The sequence below is a fragment of the Pseudophryne corroboree genome, chromosome 1 (genome assembly GCF_028390025.1).
Source record: "Pseudophryne corroboree isolate aPseCor3 chromosome 1, aPseCor3.hap2, whole genome shotgun sequence".
Lineage (NCBI taxonomy): Eukaryota > Metazoa > Chordata > Amphibia > Anura > Myobatrachidae > Pseudophryne > Pseudophryne corroboree.
The window spans coordinates 779,596,357-779,624,343 of NC_086444.1; the positions used below are offsets into that span (position 1 = coordinate 779,596,357).

General features: G+C 41.0%; 1 protein-coding gene across 1 annotated transcript in view; it reads left to right on the forward strand.

The window, feature by feature from the left end:
• The window catches only part of LOC134910178 (alcohol dehydrogenase 1-like), a 243,834-nt gene that overhangs the window by 204,736 nt on the left and 11,111 nt on the right, over positions 1 to 27,987 (forward strand). The window contains exons 7-8 of the mRNA XM_063917912.1: positions 4,094 to 4,229; positions 17,548 to 17,686. Of these exons, the coding sequence (XP_063773982.1) occupies positions 4,094 to 4,229; positions 17,548 to 17,686 (275 nt within the window). The remainder of the gene's footprint in view (positions 1 to 4,093; positions 4,230 to 17,547; positions 17,687 to 27,987) is intronic.

The window sequence follows — 27,987 nt, forward strand, 5'->3', positions numbered from 1 at the left end:
TCGGAATGACCCCCCAAGATCTTATCCATTCAACCATCATAGTATCCAATCCCAAGCTTTCAAGTTTATTTTGCAGTCTGCAAAGTGGGACAGTGTCAAAAGCCTTACTAAAGTCTAGATAAGCTATATCCATGGCTCTCCCTTTATCCATCACTCTAGTCACACAGTTAAAAAAAAGTCAATAAGGTTTGTTTGACATGATCTCACCCCAGTGAATCCATGCTGTTTGGGATCCTGTAAATTGCTGGATTTGAGATAATCTACAACACTTTATTTTAAGAGTTTTTCCATCAATGGCCCTCATTCCAAGTTGATCACTCGCTGCCATTTTTCGCAGCGCAGCGAGCAGGTTACTACTGCGCATGCGTATGCACCGCAATGCGCACGTGCATCGTACGAGTACAAACACCATCGTTGCTGTGCAATGCTTCTAGCGACGAATTCATTCACACAACTGATCGCAAGGAGATTGACAGGAAGAAGGCATTTATGGGTGTCAACTGACCGTTTTCTGGGAGTGGTAGGGAAAACGCAGGTGTGTCCAGGCGTTTTCAGGGCGGGTGTCTGACGTCAATTCCGGGACCGGACATGTTGAAGTGATCGCAAGGGCTGAGTAAGTTCAGGCCTACTCAGAAACTGCAAAAAACTTTTTCGTCCCGCTCAGCTGCACATGCGATAGAACACTTGCAAAGCAAAAATACACCCCCCCCCGTGGGCGGCAACTATACGTTTGCACGGCTGCAAAAAGTAGCAAGCGAGCGATCAACTTGTAATGAGGGCCAATGTCCCTGCTACTTATGTAAGACTCACTGGTCTGTAGTTTCTTACTTCTTCCTTGATTCCACTTTTGTGCATTGGGACTACGTTCACTCTTTTCCAGTCCTCTGGAATTACTCCTGTAGCTAACAACTTATTGAATCTGTATATAAAGTGCTACAATGTAGCAGCCACAGCTTTTTTGCAGTACAAGTTCCATCATGCATTTTCAGCAAAAAGTCCAATGCTAGCAGAGTTGCACGGGTCCTGGTGGCTCACTTATGCCAGGCAACTCGCAATGCATGGCATACTGAGGTTAGATACATGAGAACACATCTATATATATTAATGGGTCTATTCATCATGTTAAATAAGGGACAGATGATAATTAAGTTTTGAACTTGCTGCTAGTTCAATCAGCATTTTGGAGGAATTAATCTTGCCTTATTAACTAAAGTATTATTTCTAAAAAATTGCTCTTTCTGCAGAGTCAAATTTTTGGAATTGTATTACTTTTCCCATTTAGCTGTGCTGTCTCCACCAGTCTGCAGTATTTGCCTGTGAGCATTTCACATTGTTTACATGTTTTAGGAGTGAGCGCTAAATGATGTGAATTCTAGCACACACTCATAAATTTGCATTAAAATGTAATGAGACAATTTAACTAGTTGTCTACTGGAAACACTATTACAGCTCTTTTATAATAAGTTTGTGCTTCGGTGAAGCTGGGTTTATTTAGTTAATTTTACTAATTGTCTGGAAAGCTCCCTAATCCTACAATCTCCCTGTCAATACCCTCTGGTTTTCTGGTATCCCCTTCATGCTGTGTTCCTGATCTCTGTGCTCCCAGATGTAGGAGTGCTGGAGGAATCTGTGTGAACTCAGCATGTGGTGCTCAGAGTCTGAAACCCCTGGACAGGCTGGAGGCAAAGTGGAGAGCAGCAGACAGTATGAACACAGCGGGGAAGGATCTAAAAAGATCCATCTGCTACACAAGCTGCTGTGTACATGGCAGCTTGTGAAGACTAATGGGGGGGCTATACGCCATCTCAGGATGGTGTTCCTTAACACTCACAATTACATAATTTCCATGTTCCCATATTAAAATATAGGGACTGTGGAAATAATCGAGGCAGAATTGTAACCAGGAGATACAAGTGATTTTTCCTGCATGGATGATGAATTGGTCTGTAACTTCATTTCTTCAAAAGTAGGTGAAAATGTTTTGGGATGTTGAATAGATCCATAAGTTACTTAACAGGTCCTATATATCACCCTCTCAGAGGAAACATTTGTATTGGATGATTCGGGCTCCTGCTTGAAAAGTAGACATGATAATGCTACTTTCCACCAGTGTTTTTGGGAATGTAGAAAAATGTACCATTTTTTGGAATAAGGTTCTGGCATATGTTAAAATGATTACTGGACAGAGTTTTCCTAAAGAGCCAATATCCATATTGTACTGTTACTTTAACAATTGGATTCGTGGGACTTTCACACACCCTTATCTTAAACTTTTCCCCCTATTAACAGTTATTTTGACAGGCACTCAAAGAATAATCCTTCACAAATGGATATCTTCCTCACCTCCTTTACTCACTGAATTAAAACAAGACCTTCAAGAAATTGTATATTTGAGAGGTGCTCTAGTAAATTGGAATATTTATTGAATCCTCGGAGCCTACAGTGCAACAGGAGTTATTCATAATTGATTCTACTTCTTGACTCTATATATTGGACTTTCCTACATGTATAGACCCATGGATTCCCATTCTTCCTAAATTTTCACATCTGACCATTACTCTTATCCTTTCCTGCTGGAAATCTCTCAAAAACAAATATTCTGACTCATCGGCAGCCTCCCCTCTTGTATCCTCTCTCTCAAATGACCAATTTCCACCAGGCTCGGGCTTCAGGGCATTCCATCATTGGTTCACGGCAGGTGTCTTTTTCTTTGGACAGCTGGGGGTGTGAGTGGTATAATTTCCTTAAGTGATATCGTGCCAAGTGGATCATCCCCCATGTTGAGGAGTGGAGATACTTGTAGATTTGTCATTTATTACACACACTGCGTGCTCTACCATGTTCTTTGTAGAGATCTTACTCCCTTTGTACTGCATACTGTATCTAAGCCCTTGTGCCCTGAGTCATACCTTCTCCCTTTTGTACAATCTCCTGTTAACAGAAACTGGATTTGCTCTGCCACAATTCATTTAAACTAGGGAATGGTCATTGGTGAGGAGTTGAGTAAGGAAAAATGGGAAAACATCTTCCAACTAGTCCACGCTAGCTCACATAGTGCTTGCGTGATGGGAACTCAATATAAATTATTTTCCAGATGGTACTGGTGCCCCGATACTTCATGTAAGAATCATATTGGTGTTTCCAATGTCTATTGGAGATGTTCTTTGGCTCTTGGTACCCCATTTTACATATGATGGCAATGTCCTACTATCAGACCTTTCTGGAGCAATGTCATCCAATTCTTAGCAAACTTCATGGGGAAGCACTTACATCTGATCCTTTCTTTTTGCTCTTTCATCTGTCATCAATGCTTATATCAAAATGTAAGGCCTCTCGTTTGTACAACTTGAATAATGCTCCCAAATCCATTATTCTGGTTCACTGGTGCTCCTCCTCTCCTCCAGACTTCTTAATGGACATGGACAATGTTATGACTTCTGCAGATGATACGCATGAGGCTGTCTGTGAGACTTGGTTCTGCTGGGTAAACTTTAAGAACTCTGCTACTTTTAAAGATAATCATTCTGCCTTCCTCCTAGGTGACATTTAGAATATTGCTTAATTATTTTTGTCCTTAGGGTCTAATTCAGAGTTAATCGCAGCAGCAAATTTGTTAGCAGTTGGGCAATACTATGTGCACTGCAGGGGGGCAGATATAACATGTGCAGAGAATTAGATTTGGGTAGTGTGTGTTCGTACTGAAATCTAAATTGCAGTGTAAAAATAGCCTGTATTACCCTGAACAGAAACAAAATACCCACCCATATCTAACTCTCTCTGGAAATGTTACATCTGCCACACCTGCAGTGCACATGGTTTTGCCCAACTGCTAACCCAATTTGCTGCTGCGATCAACTCTGAATTATTCCCTCTATACCATAAGACTGCCTTTAAACCTTTATGTATAAATAAATATATTTTTGTATAACGTTCATAAAAATGGAATAACCTGCAATTTTTTTACAATTAATATCATTCCTTCTTTAATTGCATTAAGCATTGCTTGCAGAAGCTGCTGCTAGTGAATGTATCATTAGAAACTGAAGCAAGAATCAAACCCTTTCTTCTATTCTCTGCATGTGTCTTTATACAGGTTTCAGCACTTCAGTCTACTCACTTCAGTGCTGGTATTACAGTTATTGTTGGATTGGCTGATTCACAAGCAAAGCTCTCATTTGATCCAATGCTGGTTCTCTCAGGACGTACTATAAAAGGTGCTTTACTTGGAGGTATGTAAAGGTGAATTATAATCGCAACTGACAAAAATTAAAAATTTTTTTTGCAGTTATCAAAAATGTCCTGACCTTATCACAGCAAATATGATAGAGATATACCACAAGATGACTTGTACTTTCCATTTTGCTATTTGGCATAACATACACAAGCAACATTCAAAACTCAAACACACATGCATCCAGATAAGCAGCATAGATCAGAGGTTCCCAAACTGTGTGCCGTGTCTCCCTGGGGTGCCTCGGGACACTTGCAGGGGTGCCCTGGGTTGGTGGTCCAGGACCAATTCAAATTATTCATGGTCAATATAATAGGCAAAACCAGTGCTGGTGGCTGCCAGTCATAAAATATGTGGCCAAACAGAAGCAAATCTTGTCCTTCACCACACAGCTGACCCTAAGGATGACATACAAACGCGATCTACTTAATGTAATATTTCTTGCTAAATTTCTCAATAAAAATAGTTTGGCCTAGGGGTGTCGTGAAAAAAATTCTGATATTCTAGGGCACCGTAATTCAAAAAAGTTTGGTAACCAGTGGTATAGATACATACAGATGGAGCCACGTTTATCTTGGCTTCTCTGCTGCGCCTAGGCACACCATGGTTTATTAGCATAAGCCTTTCATCTATTGTTCTCAGCTGCAATACAATACAGAGAGAACAATACATCAGGGTATTAAGTCATCAGCAGGGGCTCAGTTAATACTATTAAAGGCCAAGATAAAGATGGCTCCATCTGTAGGAGTTTTGTGCAATGGTAATGAATTAAATTAATTCACAGGTGTCAATTGAGTTCTACTAGAGCAGTTGGAATGATAAATAATGTTCACATCCTGAAGAATCGGATAGTTCTAACAGGCGTATTTATAAATAGTGAGACCTCTCTCCAGTGCCTGGTATATGGAATAATAAAACATGGAACATAATATTCCTGTGCATGTTTAATATAATAATGGAACACAGAGTATAATACTGCTAAAATTGATCTAAACAGAATTAGTAGAAATTAGAACAACTGGTTACCAAGTCACCGATTGAAAGCAACGTTGGTAATCAATCATATAGAGATAACTCACTGTATAGGTGATAATTTATTCACCCAAAATAAATTAAAATAAAACTTATTGGTAATAACAACAGACATGCTATAGTGAGCCTCACCCCCAGTATCTGCTTACTAAGTTCAATAAATAGTGTACATTATTTACACTTGCAGGACCAATAATTGCTCAACAATTACCTTATCCCTGGTACTCAGTGGCGGAACTACTGCCAGTGCAAGCTGTGCCTTGCACTGGGGCCTGCCACTGTCAAGGGGCACAAAGCAGCGCGGCATGTAATGTGTCAAAATGACTCATTACATGCCACTGTGTACTGCGGGCCACCGCCGCCCGCAATACACAGCCGCCCACCGAGGAGAGGAGCGCAGTGGCCACGGGGGGAAGGAGGAGGAGGGAGGTTGAGGAGGGAGACGCAGCAGCGCTGTGTAATTGGTGGAGGCGCTGCTGCTGCTGTCCCTCTCCTTCACCATAGACTGTCCTCCGCCGTTGTGAATGTTGGGAAGCGCATCCCAGCATTCACAGCGGCGGAGGACAGCCTATGGTGAAGGAGAGAGACAGCTGCAGCAGTGCCTCCACCAATAACGTTGTGCTGCTGCGGCTCCCTCCTTCCCCTAACTCCTCCTCCTTCTCCCATGCCCGGGATCTCTGCCAGAAGCTGCTGCATCGAGCAGCCTGACTGCCAGCAGAGACAGTAAGTTAAATTTATTCTTTCTTTCTTTCTTTCTTTCTTTCTTTCTTTCTTTCTTTCTTTCTTTCTTTCTTTCTTTCTTTCTTTCTTTCCTGTCTGCCTTAATGTGTAAAAAGGGGGACGCTGTCTGCCATAATGGGTAAAAAGGGGGACGATGTCTGCCGTTATGTGTAAAAAGGGGACGCTGTCTGCCGTTATGTGTAAAAAAGGGGACGCTGTCTGTCGTTATGTGTAAAAAAGGGGACGCTGTCTGCCGTTATGTGTAAAAAAGGGGACGCTGTCTGCCATTATGTGTAAAAAAGGGGGTGCTGTCTGCCATTATGTGTAAAAAAGGGACGCTGTCTGCTGTAAAGTGTCAAAAGGGTACGCTGTCTGCCGTAATGTGCTGTTATGTGTAAAAAGGGGACACTGTCTGCCGTTATGTGTAAAAAGGGGGACGCTGTCTGCCGTTATGTGTAAAAAAGGGACGCTGTCTGCTGTAATGTGTAAAAAGGGTACGCTGTCCGCCATAATGTGTCAAAAGGGTACGCTGTCTGCCGTTATGTGTAAAAAGGGGACGCTGTCTGCCATAATGTGTAAAAAAGGGGACGTTGTCTGCCATAATGTGTAAAAAAGGGGACGCTGTCTGCCGTTATGTGTAAAAGGTGGATGCTGTCTGCTGTAATGTGTAAAAAGGGTAATCTGTCCGCCGTTAGGTGTAAAAGGGGCTTTACCTGGTGTAGTGGTGCTACTGTGCGGCATAATTTGAATAATGGAGACTACTGTGCACCTTTATATGAATTGGTATTAGTTTGTGGCCACACCCCTTCCCCATGCACACTGCCCCTGTTTTACATGGGGGTTGGCTCTGATGCCATTTCTTGCACACAGCGCTAAAATGTCTAGTTACGGCACTGTTGCTATGTATCCATTTCTCTGCCCCTGAGCAGGTCGCCCTCACCAGATCCTCTCCAGGGATGAGGGGGTGGACTTGGATGGGATGAGGGGGAGGGGCCTAAAGCATTTTGTCACACCTGGGCCCACCGCTCGCTAGTTCCGCCACTGCTGGTACTAATAGACATACTTAACTACATTGAGTACTCGTGATATACAATTAGCTAATATAGCCAATTACTGTCTATTCCCCTAAAATTATAGAAAATATCTTATTAAACAATCCCTAATAATTTAGTCTAATAATCATTCCCAATAGGATATTTAGATAAAAACAACAGTATAGTGAAGTCGAGCAATGATAATGAAAGAGACAAATAAAAATTGGATACACTATTAAGTTTTTAATACACAAATATTTTTTTCTTTTCATTCATTTTATTACTTCTTTAACCAATATGTCACCGTTCTGAGACACGAATATAATTGAACAATTTTAACACCTTTTCCTTTCCTTGTTTCTGCTTATACAATATTGGTCTGATGCAGCATCCCTGGTTAGATATACCACTAACAAATACACTTTCATTTGGGGTACCTAAATAAGTATTATCAATAAGTTCTGGTGCAACAGAAATCCCCAACTCCCCAACTCCTCATCATATACTAGGAGAAATCCCAGACAGACATTGTGGCCTGTTGGTGGAGAAATAGGCAATTGACTGGGTGGCCAGGAGAGGAATACAGCAGTGAATAGAGGGAACAGTGAATAGAGGAAGTGGGGAAAGACTTCTGTAGGGGCAGGGCACAGTAACTGGTGATAAGGCAGTGACACTTGTGCATACTCATGGCTGAATTTCATACTGCAGATGACCGTTGCATCTGTACAGTTTACAGCAATGAGACCTGTAGAATATTGAATGCAAATGATTGGGGTGTTTATGTAATATGATGTAATGTGTGCAAGGGGTTGTGCTATTGACAATGAATAATGGCCCTCATTCCGAGTTGTTCGCTCGTTCTTTTTCATCGCATCGCAGCGATTTTCCGCAAACTGCGCATGCGCAATGTTCGCACTGCGACTGCGCCAAGTAAATTTGCTAAGAAGTTTGGTATTTTACTCACGGCATTACGAGGTTTTTTCTTCGTTCTGGTGATCGTTGTGTGATTGACAGGAAGTGGGTGTTTCTGGGTGGAAACTGGCCGTTTTATGGGAGTGTGTGAAAAAACGCTGCGGTTTCTGGGAAAAATGCGGGAGTGCCTGGAGAAATGGGGGAGTGTCTGGGCGAACGCTGGGTGTGTTTGTGACGTCAAACCAGGAACGAAACTGACTTAACTGATCGCAGTGGCAGAGTAAGTGTCGAGCTACTCAGAAACTGCTTAGAAATTTCTATTCGCAATTTTGAGAATCTTACGTTCGCAATTTTGCTAAGCTAAGATTCACTCCCAGTAGGCGGCGGCTTAGCGTGTGCAATGCTGCTAAAAGCAGTTTGCGAGCTAACAACTCGGAATGAGGGCCAATATCTGTACAAATGATGTGAAACTTGAATAGTTGTATTGTTCAATGGTGGTCATACCGAGTTGATCGCTAGCTGCCGTTGTTCGCAGCGCAGCGATCAGTCTAAAATACTGCATTTCTGCGCATGCGTATGCTCCGCAATGCGCACGCGCGATGTACGGGTACAAAGCCCGATGTGGTTGTGCACAGGTTCTAGCAAAGTTTTCACTCGCACTGATGGCCGCAAGAAGATTGACAGAAAGGGAGCCTTTCTGGGTGTCAACTGACCGTTTTCAGGGAGGGTTTGCAAAAACGCAGGCGTGTCTGAAAAAACGCAGGTGGGGCTGGGCGTTCGCTGGGCAGGTGTATGACGTCAAATCTGTACATAAATAGGCTGAAGTGATCGCAAGCTGAGTAGGTTCAGAGCTACTCAGAAACTGCACAAACTGTTTTTGCAGAGCTCGGCTGCACATGCGTTCGCACTTCTGGTAAGCTAAAATACACTCCCCAGTGGGCAGCAGCATATCGTTTGTACGGCTGCTAAAACTAGCCAGCGAGCGATCAACTCGGAATGACCCCCAATGTCACTTCAAATCACTTGAATGTAAAAAAAGCTGGTTGAAGAGATATGGACAGGGAGATAATTGTTTTGTACAGTATTTACTGTATACAAGGCTGTAAAACAAGGAATTAATTTTTCATTGATACTTATATACAGTTTTTTATGTTTTTAATAATTTATTAGAAATACTAAATATATTATTAAAAGCTTGATATTGACTTTTGATAGTTAAATATATTAGGGTTCATTTATCAAGCCCTATCAATTGTGATAAAACCAAATCTCGGCTGAGGCTCCACTATTTGCAATAATGTCTTAACAGCAAATAACATTTTAACCTGAGATCACCACAGAGACACTTGGGTTTGGCAAACAATAATTACCACAATATATTTTGGTAAATTAAAAAAAGAGGAATGGTGATACATCAATCAGCTGCACATTCAAGTGACAGCAAAAGCAGTCAGAGATAGTGCCAGTACTAGTACCACTCAAAGCACTCCCTCTTGGGTTGTGACACTGGCATACTCTACAATCAGCTCCTGTGCCACATGCATCCACTGACGATGATACTTTTCTGCCATCACAAAGATGCCCATGGATAATGCAGCACCCCATTAACCATAAAGCTGACAAAATGCAAAACAATTCCATCAAACCCTCCTTGCTCAGATGCACCCTAGTAAAGCTACCCACAGTCAAACTTTAAATGAGGATACTATATAACACAACCTCCAAACTGAGAAATGTCAGCATGAATCATTATGCAGACACCTTTGCTCTGGGCCCTCCACACTTGATGAGGTGTTATCTCCAGGCCACAATCACCTCACCAGGCCAATGGCCTTCAACTCGCAAAATTCTCTCTTGACCTCTAAAATCAAGTTAACAATGGCTGGATTAACAATGGGTGGATGGAGCTGCAGCTCTAGGCCTCCCATTGAAAATAGTCCCATAGGAGTGACAGCAGTGACAGGAAAAATATTTTTCTTGTCACAGACTGCCAGTGCCCATCCTCTCTCCCATGCATCTCCTCCTCCGGCTCCAGCACTCTCACCTGAGATCCATGTAGGCAGTTTGGTGGCCACTCCTCACCTCCAGTCTCTCCTTCACTCAGGGTCCTGAGCCTGTCACTCACAGTCCCCCAGGCTGCACCGGTAGCTGCTTCTGATGCAGGAAGCCTGGTAAGTTTAATGGCTTCTTGTTTAGTGGCATCAATTAGCGTGTGTATACTAGAGATGAGCGGGTTCGGTTCCTCGAGCTCCGAACCCCCCCTGAACTTCACCTATTTTACACGGTTCCGAGGCAGCCTCAGATCTTCCCGCCTTGCTTGGTTAACCCAAACGCGCCCAAACGTCATCATCCCGTTGTCGGATTCTCGCGAGATTCGTATTCTATATAAAGCGCAGCGCATTGCCGCCATTTTCACTCGTGCATTGGAGATTGAACGGAGAGGACGTGGCTGCGTTCTCTCCCTGAAAAGCTCCGTAATCTGTGCTCAGTGTGCTGACAATATCTACGTTCTCTGCCTGAAAAGCTCCATATCTGTGCTCTGTGTGCTGCAAATATCTGTGCTCAGTGTGCTTCATTTTGGTGACCAACAGTATATAGTTGTACAGTACATGATTAGACCATTGCTGTAGTTTCTTGAAGCTCAGTGTCACTGCAAGTATCTATTCCATATCTGTGCTGCATTTTTGTGAGCAGTATATATAGTATTACAGTGCAGCATTTTGGTGACCATCAGTATATAGTTGTACAGTACATTAGGCCATTGCTGTAGTATCTTGAAGCTCTGTGTCACTGCAAGTATCCATTCCATATCTGTGCTGCATTTTTGTGAGCAGTATATATAGTATTTCAGTGCAGCATTTTGGTGACCAACAGTATATAGTTGTACAGTACATTAGGCCATTGCTGTAGTATCTTGCAGCTCTGTGTCACTGCAAGTATCCATTCCATATCTGTGCTGCATTTTTGTGAGCAGTATATATAGTATTACAGTGCAGCAATTTGGTGACCAACGGTATATAGTTGTACAGTACATTAGGCCATTGCTGTAGTATCTTGCAGCTCTGTGTCACTGCAAGTATCCATTCCATATCTGTGCTGCATTTTTGTGAGCAGTATATATAGTATTACAGTGCAGCATTTTGGTGACCAACAGTATATAGTTGTACAGTACATTAGGCCATTGCTGTAGCATCTTGCAGCTCTGTGTCACTGCAAGTATCCATTCCATATCTGTGCTGCATTTTTGTGAGCAGTATATATAGTATTAGAGTGCAGCATTTTGGTGACCAACAGTATATAGTTGTACAGTACATTAGGCCATTGCTGTAGCATCTTGCAGCTCTGTGTCACTGCACGTATCCATTCCAATTCTGTGCTGCATTTTTGTGAGCAGTATATATAGTATTACAGTGCAGCATTCTGGTGACCAACGGTATATAGTTGTACAGTAGGCCATTGCTGTATCTTGCAGCTCTGTGTCACTGCAAGTATCCATTCCATATCTGTGCTGTATTATTGTGAGCAGTATATAGTAGGACAGTGCAGCATTTTGGTGACCAGCAGTATACATATATAGTACAGTACAGTAGGACATTGCTGTATCTTGCAGCTCTGTGTCACTTCTAGTATCCTGATCAATGCTCAATATCTGCTGCATTGTTGTGACCAGTATGTATACTGTACTGTGCGACGTGTGTTATACACCTGGTGATTATACATCCTGTAATCTGTACTGAGCGATGTGTGAGATACACCTGGGGATTATACACCCTATATACTGTACTGTGTGATGTGTGAGATACACCTGGGGATTATACACCCTATATTATTATTATTATTATTATCCTTTATTTATATGGCGCCACAAGGGTTCTGCAGCACCCAAGTACAGAGTACATAAATAATCAAACAGGAAAACAGCAATTTACAGTTGATGACAGTATAGGACAAGTACAGGGTAAATACACATAGTTACATCAGCAGATGACACTGGAATAAGTATCAGGTGGCAGAAGACTGCTGGATGTGGTACAGTTGAAGATTATTAAAGTAAGACAAAGGATAAGCACATGAGGGAAGAGGGCCCTGCTCGTGAGAGCTTACAAACTAAAGGGAAGGGGTAGACAGACATGGGTGACACAGATGGGGTACATAGAGAACGTGGAACAGAGGGTTAGGATGAGATTTGGCTGGGTTTGGTGAAGAAGTGGACCCCCAGAAGGCACAAGTAAATACTTAACATTGCAACATTTTACTGGGCTATGCAGGAGAAAATTAAAAATAGGGGAAAATAAAAATAAAAAAAAAGAATCAATAACTTCTACCGCTTTCAAAAAGGTAAATGGAAGCTGAAATAATGGACAACTACCTCATGGAAGCCAGATACAGTATACCAAACAGTACTTAGCAGAGTTAGGAATGAGTGCTTATGAAATACAGTAACATTTTGTCATAATATTTCAGAAACTGCATGGCTGGTCTCTTGCACTCTTTTGCTCTAATACACCACTTGCTTTAGGATTTATATTCAAAAACATTATGTCTCTATAATCCCAAAAACGTCAGTCTTCTTGGAAAGTGGTTTGTTCCTTTGTAAGTGAAAGAGAACAAACGTTCTCAAACAACGGTTTCTCAATTTCTTTTTCCTCTGGGAAGGGATTGTGGATTCGCAGGAATATCTGAGCATTTCTGTAATCAGAAAGCAGCGACTTTCTACAAATGTTTACGAATAATTCCAGTGATTTTGTCATTTTCTTCCAGTGATTTAGACCAATAATACCATTGATTAGAACGAATAATTCCAGTGATTTTGTCATTTTCTTCCAGTGATTTGGACCAATAATACCATTGATTAGAACGAATAGTTCCAGTGATTTTGTCATTTTCTTCCAGTGATTTGGACCAATAATACCATTGATTAGAACGAATAATTCCAGTGATTTTGTTATTTTCTTCCAGTGATTTGGACCAATAATATTATTGATTAGAACAAATAATTCCTGTGATATTGAGGTGTTTGTGTTGCTTAGCTTAGCCATTCAGCGACCACAGTGCACCTCTTTTTCTCTTTTCTTTGCATCATGTGCTGTTTGGGGCCAATTTTTTTAAGTGCCATCCTGTCTGACACTGCAGTGCCACTCCTAGATGTGCCAGGTGTTTGTGCCGCCCTCTTGGGTCGCTTTGCTTAGTCATCCAGCGACCTCGGTGCAAATTTTAGAACTAAAAATAGTATTGTGAGGTGTTCAGAATAGACTGGAAATGAGTGGAAATTGTGGTTATTGAGGTTAATAATACTATAGGATCAAAATTACCCCCAAATTCTATGATTTAAGATGTTTTTGAGGGGTTTTTGAAGAAAAAAACACCCGAATCCAAAACACACCCGAATCCGACAAAAAAATTTCAGGGAGGTTTTGCCAAAACGCGTCCGAATCCAAAACACGGCCGCGGAACCGAATCCAAAACCAAAACACAAAACCCAAAAAAATTCCGGTGCACATTTCTAGTGTATACTGTATGTGTGATGTGTGTGTACTGTGTGTGTATACTGTTTGTGTGTATACTATATGTGTGGTGTGTGTACTATATGTATGTGTACTGTATGTGTATGTACAGTGTGTGTACTGTATGCTCGATGTGTGCATACGGTATGTGTGGTGTGTGTGTAGTGTGTGTGCACTGTAAGTGTGGTGTGTGTGTGTGTTCTGTATGTGTGTATGTATACTGTATGTGTGGTGTGTGTGTACTGCATGTGTGTGGGTATTGTATGTGTGTGTACTGTGTGTGTATACTGTATGTGTGTATACTGTATGTGTGGGGTGTATACTATATGAGTGTGTACTGTATGTGTGGTTTGTGTACTGAGTATATACTGTATGTGTGCATACTGTACAGTTTGTGTGTATATTGTTTGTGTGTACTGTGTTTGTATACAGTATGTGTGGGTACTGTATGTCTGGTGTGTGTGCTATATGTATGTATACTATATGCGTGTGTAGTGTGTACTGTGTGTATAAATGTGGGGGTGGGGGTGTGTACACTTTGTGGGTGTGTACTGTGTGTGTATATAATGTATGTGTGTATAGTGTGTACTGTGTGTTTGTATATGTGGGAGTGTGTGTACTTCATGTGTGTGTAGTGTGCACTTTGTGTGTGTACATGTGATGTGTGTACTGTGTGTGTGTGTGTGTGTGTGTGTGTGTGTGTATGTGGTGGTGTGTGTATATACTTTATATGTGTGTGTGTGTGTGTGTGTATATATAAATATATATATATATATTGTATATGGTGGTGGTTGTGTGTGTGTGTGTGTGTGTGTGTGTGTGTGTGTGTGTGTACTTTGTGTGTGTGTACTTTGTGCGTGTGTTTCTGTGTGTGTTAATGTGTGGTGGTGGTGGTGGTGGTGGTTGTGGGTGTGTCTACATTTTGTGTGTGTAGTGTGTACTATGTGTGTGTGTTTAGGTGGTTGTGTGGGGAGGTGAATTTTAGTGGACACTGGGATGTTGAAATTGATTAATGAATGGGTAATGAGTTCTAGGTGGGGGTAGTTAATGGGTGCTGCTGTGTGTGTAGTAACAGGTGCTGCTGTGTGTGTAGTAAGGTGCAGCATGTGAGTGTAGTAAGGGGTTCTGCAGTGTGTGTAGTAAGAGGTGCTGCTGTGTGAGTGTGGTAACGGATGCTGGATGTGTATAATAAGGGCTTCTGCAATGTGTGTAGTAATGGATGCTGCTGTGTGTGGGAAGATTTATAGAAGCTGATAGGGTGGATGAATGTGCTAAATGCTACAGTAGCTAAATGCTACTGGATTGATAATGAATTGGGGAGAGATGGGTTAATGGATGCATAGAGGACAATTAAGGTGATTGAAGGAAGGCACTAGCCACAGCCCATTGATGCAGACCACTCCCCCACACCACTGGTCATGCCACCACATCATTAGTCACACCCCCAGCAGCAGCGCATAATAGACCCTTTGGAAATTTCAGCTCCAGGCCCATTTGGACCTTAATCTGGCACTACCCATGTGCTCCACAATCAGTGCAGATAACTACAAATATGTGCAGCACCATATAGGAGGAGAACCATCCCAGCACATCCATAGAATGCACACCCAATAGAGTGGCTCAATGAATAAAGAAATGCCCCCCCCCCCCCCCCCCCAAAAAAAAAAAAAATGTGAATCCCCCCTGAGACGGAAGAGATAAGAAAATGTTAATAATATACACAAGTGAATTAAGGTTGCCCTAACCCACAAACTGTAGTAAGCTTTAGATAAATAGTGTATTTAGTAGTTGTGTATATATATATATATATATATATATAATATTTTTTTGTATTTGTGTGTGTATATATATATATATATATACACTGTATATTTACAGTGTATATATATATATATGTATATATATATATATATTATACAGAGAGCCCAGCACTCACATTTGTAAGATCACTCACCTCAATTTATCAGCACTTAAGTAAATTATGGGGTTTTAGTGCTTGGATCGTACAATGCATTTAAGCTTGCAGCCCAACATCAAGGTGCCCCATCTCAATGCAAGTCCTACTCTTTTGCCTAAACTTTTAAAAACCTGGCCACTGCTACAGTATCACATCAGCGTCAAATTAAAATTATGCTTCCAGGTTTAAAGCTCACCTGCTAACTAACTTATGTATTGTAATGGTGAGACAGTCACCAACGCAGCTTGAGCGATGCAACATGGTGAAACACGGCTTGCTTCATAGCATGCCAGGCTGCCACTATTACGACTATTTGCAGCCAGCAATTGCGCAATTAATTCCTAATAGAATTAATGGAGCAATCACCGGCTGCAAACACACACAGCAAGCCATGTCGCAGCAAAGATGAGCATGGCTACATCTGTATGTCGGTGTGTGTGTGTGTGTGTATATATATATATATATATATATATATATATATACATATATATATATATATATATTATTTTTTTTTTTTTTTTTTTTTGTGTGTGCGTATATTACAGAAGCCTAAAGCTTGAGAGCCCGTCATTACCCAGTTTTAAATTTTCCAATTATTAAGTTGTAAATGAGTTACATGTAATTGTCAACATATTAAACATAATTTATTAGTAGATTAGTAACTCCTCCAACAGATCCATGAAGTGTCTTCCCAGTGTGATTTTTGTTTTTGTGGTTTCTCCAGTAGCCCTGATCCCCAGCTTCTCTTTCTCTTCACTTTTCCATTGCAAGATAGGTTTGAAGTTTTCCTTATGTTAATTAATGTTGCTATTAAAAGGCTTTTAGGTACACAACAATTTTGTGTTACCACCTCTATTTCTCTCAGTTATTTTATTTCATTGATTTATAGATATTTTAGTCAGTTATTTCAGGTCATAGAATTATGGTAATTTCTGTCAGTTATTACAGTTCATTACAGTTTTCATTCTGATCCATCCAGTAAAAAGGCCAGAAAAGTCTCACTGTGTCAAAGTTCTGCTCTCTGTACGCCAACGGGTGGGACAGCCGGTTCCCTAACCCTCTAGTATGTCACCTGGGATCCAATGTTACCACTCTGTGAAGTGTTCCTCAAAATCCATCCACTGGAATGCTCAGAACAGGCTCCGTGCGTCAAATTTTTGCACAGCATGCACCAATGGGAGGTCCTAATGGGACCCCAAAACCCTAGTATGTCTTCTGGGATAAATGTTACCACTCTGTGAAGTGTTTATCCAAATCCATCTAGTGGCAGTCCCAGAAAAGGCTCCATGGGTCAAAGTTCAGCCCAGCATACACTAATGGGAGGTCCAACCAAGATAAATATCCTCCATAACCTTGTCTCAAGGATTCCCTGGCAGCTGTAATGAGCAATGACCATGAGAGATCCACAATTCTGAAAACAGAAACCTTCTGTGAAACATGCAAATAAAAATTGGGCATGCATTGTATGCAAATGTTAATATATCCATCTACCCATAACATCAAGATATCTGGTAAAGGTGCTTTCTTACTCCTCAGATAATATTATATAAACCGTAAAAATTGGTAATTTGCAAATGCTATATTGTATCAGTTCAGCTGACATAATTGTAAAATAGTCTCTCTTATAGTTAAGATACATTAAAGGCTCATATTTGCTCCAAGAATTGAGGGCCTTGTAATCTCTGCCAAGATAGTTCTAAATGTAAACTAAAAAAAATGATCCCACTGATAACGGAGAACAATCATATTTCTGACATTAGTGGTAAAAGGTCAATGGTTGTTCCCCATTGATGGTCAGAGGCCATCACTAGCATTTCACTCCTTTTCTGCTTGTCTACTACTGCTCCTTATTGCTCCCCCTGATGTAACTCTTTCTGTTATGCTATTTATGCCCTAGATTCCCCGCAACTGATGTTTTATCTCTGAGCTTTTCTCTACCCATCATACATGCAACAACATCCATATTATGTACAGTAGCTATGGCTTTCTGAACTTTTTTTTTAATTTGTTGTACAAAGGTCTGTATTTTGCATTTGTTTTCCCAATTTTGTATTGATTTCCCAAGATAATAGGTGACACTTAACAAAAAATTTAATCTGCACTGTGGATACATTTTTTTCAGCTTCAGAAATTAACTTTTTATTGTTTTATTTCTAGGTTATAAGAGTAAAGATAGTCTTCCTCAACTAGTTTCAGATATGATGAAAGGCAAGTTTTCTCTGGATAGACTGATCTCTCACAAATTGCCTTTTATTGAAATAAATAAAGGATTTGAACTTCTGCGCAAAGGAAAAAGGTACAGTATGTTTTAGAGATGTGCGCCATGTGTTTTGGATCTGTATTCATCGTCACTTTTTTTTTTTTTTTTAATAAAAACAGGTAAAATTATGTCATTTGGGCATGTTTTTGTTCCTATGGTTATTAACCGCAATATCATTCATTTCCAGTCAATTTTGACTTCCTCATAGTTCACAAAATTGTTTACCAATATTGGTCAAAGGTTGGATGGCTGAGCTAAGCAACAGAGCAGTGGCACAATCACACGGCAGTTTAAAAGACTATATCACATCTATGAAACATTACCACACAGCAGTGGCAAACAGGATGGCAGATTAATAAACTGTATGACTCCATGAAGGACTATTAGTAGTGTGTACAATCTCCCAGAATTAATCTGTTTTACAGCCACTAAGGCCATAAAAGAGTACTCTGTTTACAGCAAAGGATTCTTGACAAGGGTTGAAACTGATTAATGATTGATTTTTAATACAAAACAAAAAACAAAAATTTGTTACGTAGCCACAAAGAGGAAAAGCCATCCAGTAAACAAGATTACAATATTAATAGCCACAGATTCCTGACAAAGGTTGAACTGTAAGGATTCATTTAGAATTCAATAAAAGTCAAGAATCTGCCATAAACACAAGTATTACATTAATAGCCAAGGATTCTTCAATTTATTGTCTAATTTAGAAAATAAAAAGACAATAATCAGTTTTGCAGCCACTGAGACAAAAGGCCATAAAATAGTACACTGTCAACAGCAAAGGATTCCTGACAAGGGTTGAAAGAACTGATTTATTTATTGATTTAGAATACAAATAATCACCAGAATCTGTTTGGCAGCCACTAAGGTGTATACTTACAAAAGTGCAAGTTGTTAGATTTGGTGATGTTGCCCATAGAAACCAATCAGATTCTAACCATTATCTTCCAGAAGGTACTAGATAAATGATACGTAGAATCTGATTGGTTTCTATGGGAAACATCTCCACTTCTAAAAACCTGCACTTTAGTAAACATTTCCCTAAGAGAGAAGGCCATCCATAAAACAAGAGTGCAATATTAATAGCCAAAGATTCCTGACAAGGGTTGAAATATATGGATTACTTCAGAATACAAAAAAAGACAAGAATCTGTTTTGCAGCCACTAAGGAAAAAATGCCATAAACCAAGAGTAAAACATACTGTAAAAAGCCAAGGATATACAGAGACTCCTGGCACTAATGAGTATAATTTCTCTCATCCTATACAGCTGAGTGAGATAGTCGGTCTCACAAATATAAAGTGTACATGGAAAAATAGCAGCAATACAATCTATAAAGAACAAACTGTAACACCTACTCACTCACTTGGTATAATTTATAACAATTTATTAAACAGTATAACTGGTGAACACCACATTAAAAACATACATTGTTCTCTCATTAAGCAATTGTTCTCTCATTAAGCAACAAACTTGTCAGTCAAATGATGACATATAATCAGTACTGTACTTTAACTAAAAATGATTAACAGAAGCAGTAGCTTAAAAACAGATAGTTCATTTATATACTGTACCTCAGAAATACAAACTCAGAGACTCATTCAGAATGAATAACAAATGGCAAATTGGGCAGTTATTTGTAGTATGCTTGTGCACTGCAAATGCATTGCACGTGCACGAAGACCGCATTGCAATTGCTGTGTATTTGCAGGCTCAGTGAGATGCAAATGCAAAGTGACTGACAAGAAATTACCATTAGTGGGAGTAAGCATGGCGTTTGTGGGGAGTTTTTGGGAAAACGGAGGAGTGTCATGGCTGTTTTCGGGTCACATATCTGACGTCTGCTATAATTGTTTGTGATTAAAAATATGGTTCCGATGCAAATGCAGCCGCATTATTCTAAGTAGGCATGTGTCAACCGCAACTGTTGATGGTACTCAGTTTTTGCATATGGATTGCAATTCTGCAAATGCATCCCCAGACTTGCGATTGCATTGGGGGGCATCTTTCACCATTTCAGGGCAGCTCTTCACATGCGATTTTGAGACAATTATAATTTCAGTCTTAATATAGATCCTTGCTGAATCTGCCCCTCAGTTGGTGGTCAGCAGGAGACACAGATTTTACCTTGATGGAATAAAGGTATGTTTCTGAATAGATGAAATGTTCCTGATTAGCAGCAATAGAATCTGAAAAATACAAACTCAGGGGGTTATTCAGGTTTGATTGCAGTTTAGTGAAAATCTCAAATGGGTGATTCTCTCCAAACTGCGCATGCCCTGCAGCGACAAAGCGCATGCGCTAGCAGTCACAGTGCGATCGCATCTCTGAGGGATGGGATCACACTTTTAGTGACAGTGGCGGGTACCATAGGGGTGGCGTTTTGGCATCGCGGGGTAGTGGTCTGGACAACGCAGGTGTGGCCAGACTGTTTTCGGGGTGGTTGCGTGATGTCACACGCAGCCACTCTGATCAAGAAAATGGCAGCGGATCTCCTGCATACACAGCCTAACTGCAGCTGCAGGGTGTCATCACCAATTGCTGCAACCGCAATCCCATTGACCCAGGGCAGAAGTTAGCATGCTGGGTGGCCTTGCCCTGTGCTGGGCGGCCACCAGCATGCTACAGAAGAGATTGCAGATTCTGGGCCTACAATAATTCAGAGTTGATCGCAAATGCAAAATCTTTCTCTAATGGGAAAAACCATGTGCACTGCAGGTGGGGCAAATATAACATGTGCAGAGAGAGTTAGATTTGGGTTGGTTTTTTGTTTTGTTTCTGTACAAGGTAAATACTGGCTGCAATTTAGATTTCAGTTTTAACATACTCCACCCAAATCTCACTCTCTCTGCACATATTATATCTGTCTGACCTGCAGTGCACATGGTTTTGGCCATTAGAGAAAGATTTTGCTTTTGCGATCAACCCTGAATTAGGCCCTCTGCTTTTTAACAGAATCTGCAATCCATGCTGAATAGGTTCCACAGTTATTAGTCAGCATTAGACCCAGATTTTGACTTGCTGAAACTGAGGCACTGTACTGTATGTTCATGAATAAATTAAATAAGTAGAATCAGTAGAATCTCAGAAATACAAACACAGGGGCCAATTCAGTAAAGATTGTAAAATTACAAATTTGCAAAAATTGCGACCATTCTCAAAATTGCGAAAGCACGGCCAAACGGAAAAACTGCAACACTTATTTAATGTTACAAAAGCAAGGTGGGCTTGTGAAATTGCAAATATTGCAAAGACCTTAAAAAATATGCATAATTTGCGTATAAATTTACAATTTTACACATTTTTTGCTTACATGTTTTTGATGTTGCAATGTTTGCAAACAACTGTGTTTTAACCACAAATATTGCACTGCCTACTTGTTAACAAAAAACGTGTTGGTTGCTTAAAAAGCATTAAAAAAACTGTTAGGAACCTAAAAGATATTAAGCAGATCCTACAAAAGAAAATGCTTGGAAATGTTAGTTAACATTTGCTTTTAATAAATAGTGTGGTTGTCAAACCTCAATTGTTAGTAAGTGTTAAAACAATTAGGTTACTAACATATATTTTATAAAGAAACATGTGTTACAGAGTTTAAAGCTCCCTTATATGTGTAGAAGTTTCAATACAGCTGAATGAAGTGATTTGTGGTCTGAGGTGTGAGCTGCTTTAGCTGGGTGTAATGAAGCAATGATTGCAGTATACATTGAACAGTCTACAACTGAGGTCAGCTGCACACCATAAATGTGCAATCAGTTGTAAAAATTGCGTATGCACTGCCTACCGAACATCAGAATACGCCCAACAACACGCCTCTGCTCATAGTTTTTGTGAGTCCAGCCCTTTAGTACGCCCCCTACACGCCTACTTTTCGTAGTGCATATGCAGTTTTTGCTTCGTCTCAGAAGTTGCATTTTTGTTTCTCAGTTTTTGTGGTATATGGTGCAGATTTAGCAATTTTCTGTATTTTCTGCAATTTTTGCTACTTTGCAATCCTTGCTGAATTAGGCCCACAGTTGGCAATGAGCAGGAAACCCAGATTTTACCTTTATTGGTAAAAGGTATATTCCTGAATAAATGGAATGTTCCTTAATAGCAGCAATAGAATATCAGAAATACAAGCACAGGCCCTAATTCAGTTTCAGTTGCAGTCTTGCTATTTTAGAAAAACTTCCACTGCTTGCAGTTGCATGCTGGGGGTCATCTAGCCAAGGGCAAGGCTGCCCAACATGTTAATAGTGGCCAGCAATGCAATTGACTTGGGATCACATCGCTGATTACGGGATGCCATGCCATGAATAGCACAATTTTAAAAGTCACACTTATGTATTTCAATGACCTCCTCTTTTTCAAGGTGTTGTATATAGAAGAATCTATTTTGCAGCAACTAAGGCAAAAGGCCATCAACAAGAGTACAATATTAATAGCCAAGGATTAATGACAAGGGTTGAAAGAACTGATTAATTTATTAATTTAGAATTAAAAAAAAAATCACAAAAATCACACTAATAAATATTAGGAGGCTGACCTGCTGGCCATACTAACCCCCCTCTGCCCTTCTTCCTAATTGGGTAACACATTCCTGTAGCACATTTACTGTATGAGGTACATCTAACAGCTTGAGTGATAAAACAATGTTTGTTTCTGCTAAATCTAGTTCACAACTGGTCAAGATGGAATTGTCCTAACCCTCCCACCCACTCTTATATTGGATATTAAAGAGGCATATCGTTTAACAAACCAAGCACTTCAGGAACCAGTGGCGTCACAAGGGGGTGCAGGGGTTGTGGTCTGCTCCTAGGTGACACCAAAATACCAGCTCTTGCTCAGTGACAGGAGCTGGGTGCTGTACTGTAACATTACATGCAGCACCCAATTCATGTCACAGTGTATTAGCCAGCACTACAGCTAACAAAGACAACTGGGTCAGCCTGCATCTCCGAGACCCACAAGTGTGATGAAAAGTCCAGGCATGCAAAGCCATGTCCCTCTCTGAGGCCATGCACCTCTCATGAAGCCACATAACCTTTTCATACCACTTGCATTTTGTTTCTACAACTCTGCACTGCATGTCTAAAGTGTAAGTGACCCCTTTCATGGTTGAAATGTTTTGTTTGTTTGTGCACCCACAAAACAAACAACCAATAAGCTTAAGGCAGCTAAGAATGTTGTTAATCCTTTCTACAGTTGGATGATGTCATTCTCCCCATCCGAATCTTCACCCTGATCAGTGTTAATATCATCATTGTACAATATTAACTCATCCCTCCTTGAATCCACCATTACAGAAGTCTCTGTACTTTGAAGTAATTGTCAGGAAAGATCTTCCTCATGGACTTTGTACTTAATTTATATGAACAAATCATTTACCACACTGAGGAAGTAGCCACCTACCCACGATCACTCACAAGGTTCCTGGCTGTGCTCTAGACTCTTTCCGAGTACACACTGGAGGGTGGGAATCTTATGTAAGCAAATCTACTTTGTACAAGGACTCCAATTTTTTCACCCCAGTAGTCAAATGGACAGTCTGACATGCTAACTTTTACCGTCCCATTAAAATAATACTCCACCATTCTAATGATGATTACTATGTCAGATTGAATCATGGTAAAGGATTCAATAATTTTGGGCAATTCTTTTAATCCTGACTAGATGTCATAATGTTATTTCACTCTGGTGTACTGAGTGGACTCATCCCGATCACCAGTGAATCTTTGGAAAAAGGTTAGTTTTTCCTACAGAAGCACTTAGAGGATAAACTGTGTCATGTGCCACTTGAGCTGACAGCTTGCTCACAAGGAGATCTTTGCATTTCATAAGATCTTTGTCAGTTGGAAAGAAAGATATTCTGTAAAACTTAAACCTAGGATCAAGCATAGTTGCCAAAATGTAGTGATCTTATTGCAAGATGTTGACAACCATTTGGTCCTGGCAAAGTGAATAAAAAACTTGATTTACAAGTCCAACATACTTAGCAAAACTGCTTCATTTCATCTCCTCCTTCTTGTTCTCTAGCTCCTTTTCCAGTAGTTTAATTAAGAGAATCACTTGACTCAGGTGCTAATTCAGTAAGGATAGCAAATTCTGCTAATCATCAGAATTTGCTATCCTATGAATCACATGCTGGGGGTCGCCCATTGCTGGTCAAGGCTACCCAGTACGCTGACTGACACCCCCCTCCTTGATGAAGCAGAAATTGCAAGCACCTCGCAATTTCTGATTCATCATAATAAATCTTGATGCCTCCTGCTGACACAGCTTAGCTGCGCCTGCAGGAGACCCGGCGCCATCTTACCCATCACAGCAGCTGCGTGCGACTTCATGCAGCTGCCACAATCATGCCCACGACACGCCCCTATATGTGCAACACCACCCACCAGTCATGCCACTCCCGCAACACTCCGTCTCCTCCCTGGAAACAAAGCGTTTGTGCCCCCACCCTGCGACTGTCTCTGCCTGATTGACAGGCAGAGGCGATCGCTTTTTCTGCGCCCCCCTGCAAAAAGTGGGGGTGCATGTGCAGGACAGGCACTGCGCATGTGCCCGTGGGGCCATCATAAAAATTCCAGTTGGATCAAAATTTGTGATCCAACCTTAATTAGCCCCTCAACCTTTAAGTGTCTGAACTCACTTCATTGGTTGCTAGTTAAAATAGGTTCAGTAGCTTGCATAAAAGAGAAGATATTCCCCACTGTGCTGGACTAAGAGGGTTATTCAGGTTTGCTAGCAAACCAAAAAAAGCACACTAATGGGCAAAACTATGTTGCACTGCAGGTGGGGCAGATGTAACGTGCAGAGAGATTTAGATTTGGGTAAGTTATATTGTTTCTGTGAATGGTAAATACTGTCTGCCTTATTATTATTTTTTAAATCATATATTTTATTGAATAAATGTTGATTTAAAGTTGAAAGAAATACGGACTGAGGAGTAGCAGCAAAAAAACAGTAAGCATCAAATTCCAATATTGAAGGTCCACATATGAATAAAAATAATATCAATAGAGGCTGAATCAGAATAAAACAAATAAGATTATACATCTTTAGAAATAACAGATTCCTTATTCTCATAAACAATTCAACATGTAGATATAGTTAAGTGAGTAAGGAAGATAACAGTTATAGTATGAGAAGTAATGGATGGCAAGGGGGAAAAGAACGGAGTGAGGGAGGGGGAGAAAAGCGAGAAGGGAAGCCCAGCAGCGAGTCGGGAATAACAAATGTCACAATTGGACACTATATAGTTGACATAGCGAAGATTATAGGAGAACCAGAAGGGGGTTATTATCGTGGGAATATCAGGGGAGCCAAACGGAATGGAATTTTTTTACTGTGTTGTTTTGAAGGCTTGTGATATATTTCATTTTAGCTAATTCTATTCAGCAGTTCTGTATGGCTGGGAGCCATGGGGTTTTTCCAATTGCGGGCTATTTGGTATTTAGCTGCACCGGAAATGTGCAGGGTCAGCTTGTTAAAATCTTTGGAGATATGTTCTATGGGGGCACAAACAAGCAAATTGATGGGGGCAATGGGAGTAGTGAAAGCCATAAACCGTGAAAGAAGGGAGCCAACTAACTTCCAGAAATGGGAGATTACAGGGCAGGTCCACCAATTATGGTAAAATGTTCCCTTTTATCCACAATCTCTCCAGCATAAATCAGTAGAACTAAGGTAAATACGATGGAGACATTCCGGCACCAGATACCATCTTGTATAAACGTTATAAGAGTTTTCTCGGATGGACACGCTAATGGAGCATTTTGAAATCGCCATATGAATCGAGTCCCACATTTCTCTATCATAATGTTGGGAAAAATCTGATTCCCAGGCTTGTCCATGTTTTCCAAGAAGAGGGGCATCATGCACTAAAATACTGTTTAGAGGTGTGAAATAGCCCCTTTATCAATCGAGTTATAAATACAAAACCTTTCAATTGGCGATGGGATCTGGTGCAGTTGCGCAGGGTGGAGTAAGGAAGTGAAATGACGAAGGGTATTCCATATTTTGCATGTAAGTCTGCAAATGATTTAGGGGTAAAGTGTCCTGTAATATGATGAACTCTAGTAACGCCCACAGAAATCCTAGTGAGCGGCATTATGGGAGAAAGGCCTGATGGAAATGCATGGTTGTTCCATAGGGGAGTGAGGGGGCATGATGATGTAGAAAGCTGTAAAAATTTTTATTTAGGGTCCCCCAGACACAAAGAGTTATTTCAACAGAAGGCAAAGGGGAAGTAAAGTGAGGACAGTATTTATGTGGTAACCATGGGAGGTGTGAAATCAAGGATATGCCTACCAAGTCGCTTTCTAAGTGAACCTATCTTTTGGTGTTTTGTGTAGAGTGCCAGGCAATTAGTTGACTCAATCGGGCAGCATTTAAATAGCGTTGGAGATTAGGTAGCCTAATACCTCCATTCTAGGATCGTCGAAAAAGGATATCCCATTTTACCCTCGTTTTTTTGTAATTTCAAATACATTTGTAAAACACAGATTGGAGAGCATTAAGAGTAGATGAAGGGACCAGTATTGGGAGGGTTTGGAAGAGGTACAGTAATTTCTGGAGTGTATTCATTTTCAGTGCATTGATACGACCAACCCAAGAGAGAAAATATTATTACCATTGTTAGATATCTTTGTGAATTGACCTACAAAGAGGAGGGTAATTGGCACGATAAAGAGAGTTATAGGAATTCATAATTTGAACCCCTAGATATTCAAGTGAGTGTTTTGTCCAACTGTAGTCGAAATTTGACTGCAGTAGTTTCTTAGTGTGACCAGGGATATGAATCGGTAAAGCAACCGATTTTGTGTTATTCATTTTATAACCAGAGAGATTCCCATAGGTAGAAAGTTTTTAGAAATGAGTTTGGAAGCGAAATCAGAGGTTCAGTCAATGTGAGGAGAATATCATTGGCAAATAAAGACAGTGTATATTGGGAGCGTTTAATTGGTACCTCAGTGATGTCTGGATTATCACGTATATGGCAAGCGAGGGGTTCTATTATGAGTGCAAAGATGAGGGACGATAAAGGGCAGCCTTGCCTGGTTCCATTTGTGATTGGGAAGGGGGCAGATAGAAGACCGCTGGCCTGGACCATGGCTGAAGGACTGTGATATAATGCTTGTATAGCCTGAAGGAATTTCCCATGAAAACCAAATTGTTGCAATATTTGGAGCATGAAGGACCAGGAGACCCTATCAAAGGCCTTTCCGCATCCAGAGTAAGCACCAGTGAAGGAAGAAGGTTTACATTATATAATGAACAATGTCAATGGTGCACCTCGTGTTATCTAGTGCTTACCTGGACGGGACAAAATCCACTTGATCAGGGTGGATCAGGGAGAGGGGAATTGGATTTACAGTATTTGCTGGTGTATAAGACTACTTTTTTGCCCTGAAAAACATGCCTCCAAGTGGGGGGGTCGTCTTATACGCCGGGTGCACTTCAGTTGGGATAGACATAGCTGCCATAGTGGCCTTCCGATACTCGCCCGGTGCCCATAGTGGCCTCCCGATGCCCGCCCACCTCATTCTACATACCATCCAGTATCGCGCGGTATCCAGTGCGGCCGCGGCGGGTCACTAGTGCCAATTACAGGGAGATGCAGGGACTGTCCGGAGGCGCTGCAGTCGCGTTGTGGCCGTACAATGGTGACAATGACAGGTACTGTAATGGCACTCATGTGAAACCGGTAACACTAAATGCACACAGGGGTATACTTTTATATATTTTACAACTTTCTCCTCGCACCCTCCCCACTTCTTATGCATACCTTGATAAATACTCCCTATCCAAATCTCTTATCAGGTCATAATATACAGTATGTCACAAATCTGATGTTCTTTTACGTTTTATTTGGTGTGTGGAAGGGGGTAGTCTTATACGGCGAGTATATAACAAACTCTATATTTTGAGTGGAAATGTTGGGGGTCGTCTTATACGCCCAGTCGTCTTATACGCCGGCAAATACGGTAGTCTGTTGGCCAGACCCTTGGCAAAAATGTTCAGGTCTGTATTGAGCAGTGAGATGGGAAAATAGTAAGTAACAAGCTGGGTGTTTTTGTCAGGTTTTGACCCCAATTAACTTTGCGGTTAACCGCAGACCGCAAAGTTCCCATCATTGGGTAACTCCTCCATTCTAGCCAGTGCGCTCCTCCTGATTGACAGGCTAGGAGCGCACAGCCAATCAGGAGAGCTCCATGATGTGGCGCTCCCTGATTGGCTGGCGGGACATTCAGTGACAGAAGTCACGGGGGGTCCCAGCATTCGGGGAAAGGGGTTCCATGTGTAAACATGGAACCCCTTTAAGTGCGTGGATCGGGTTTTCCGGT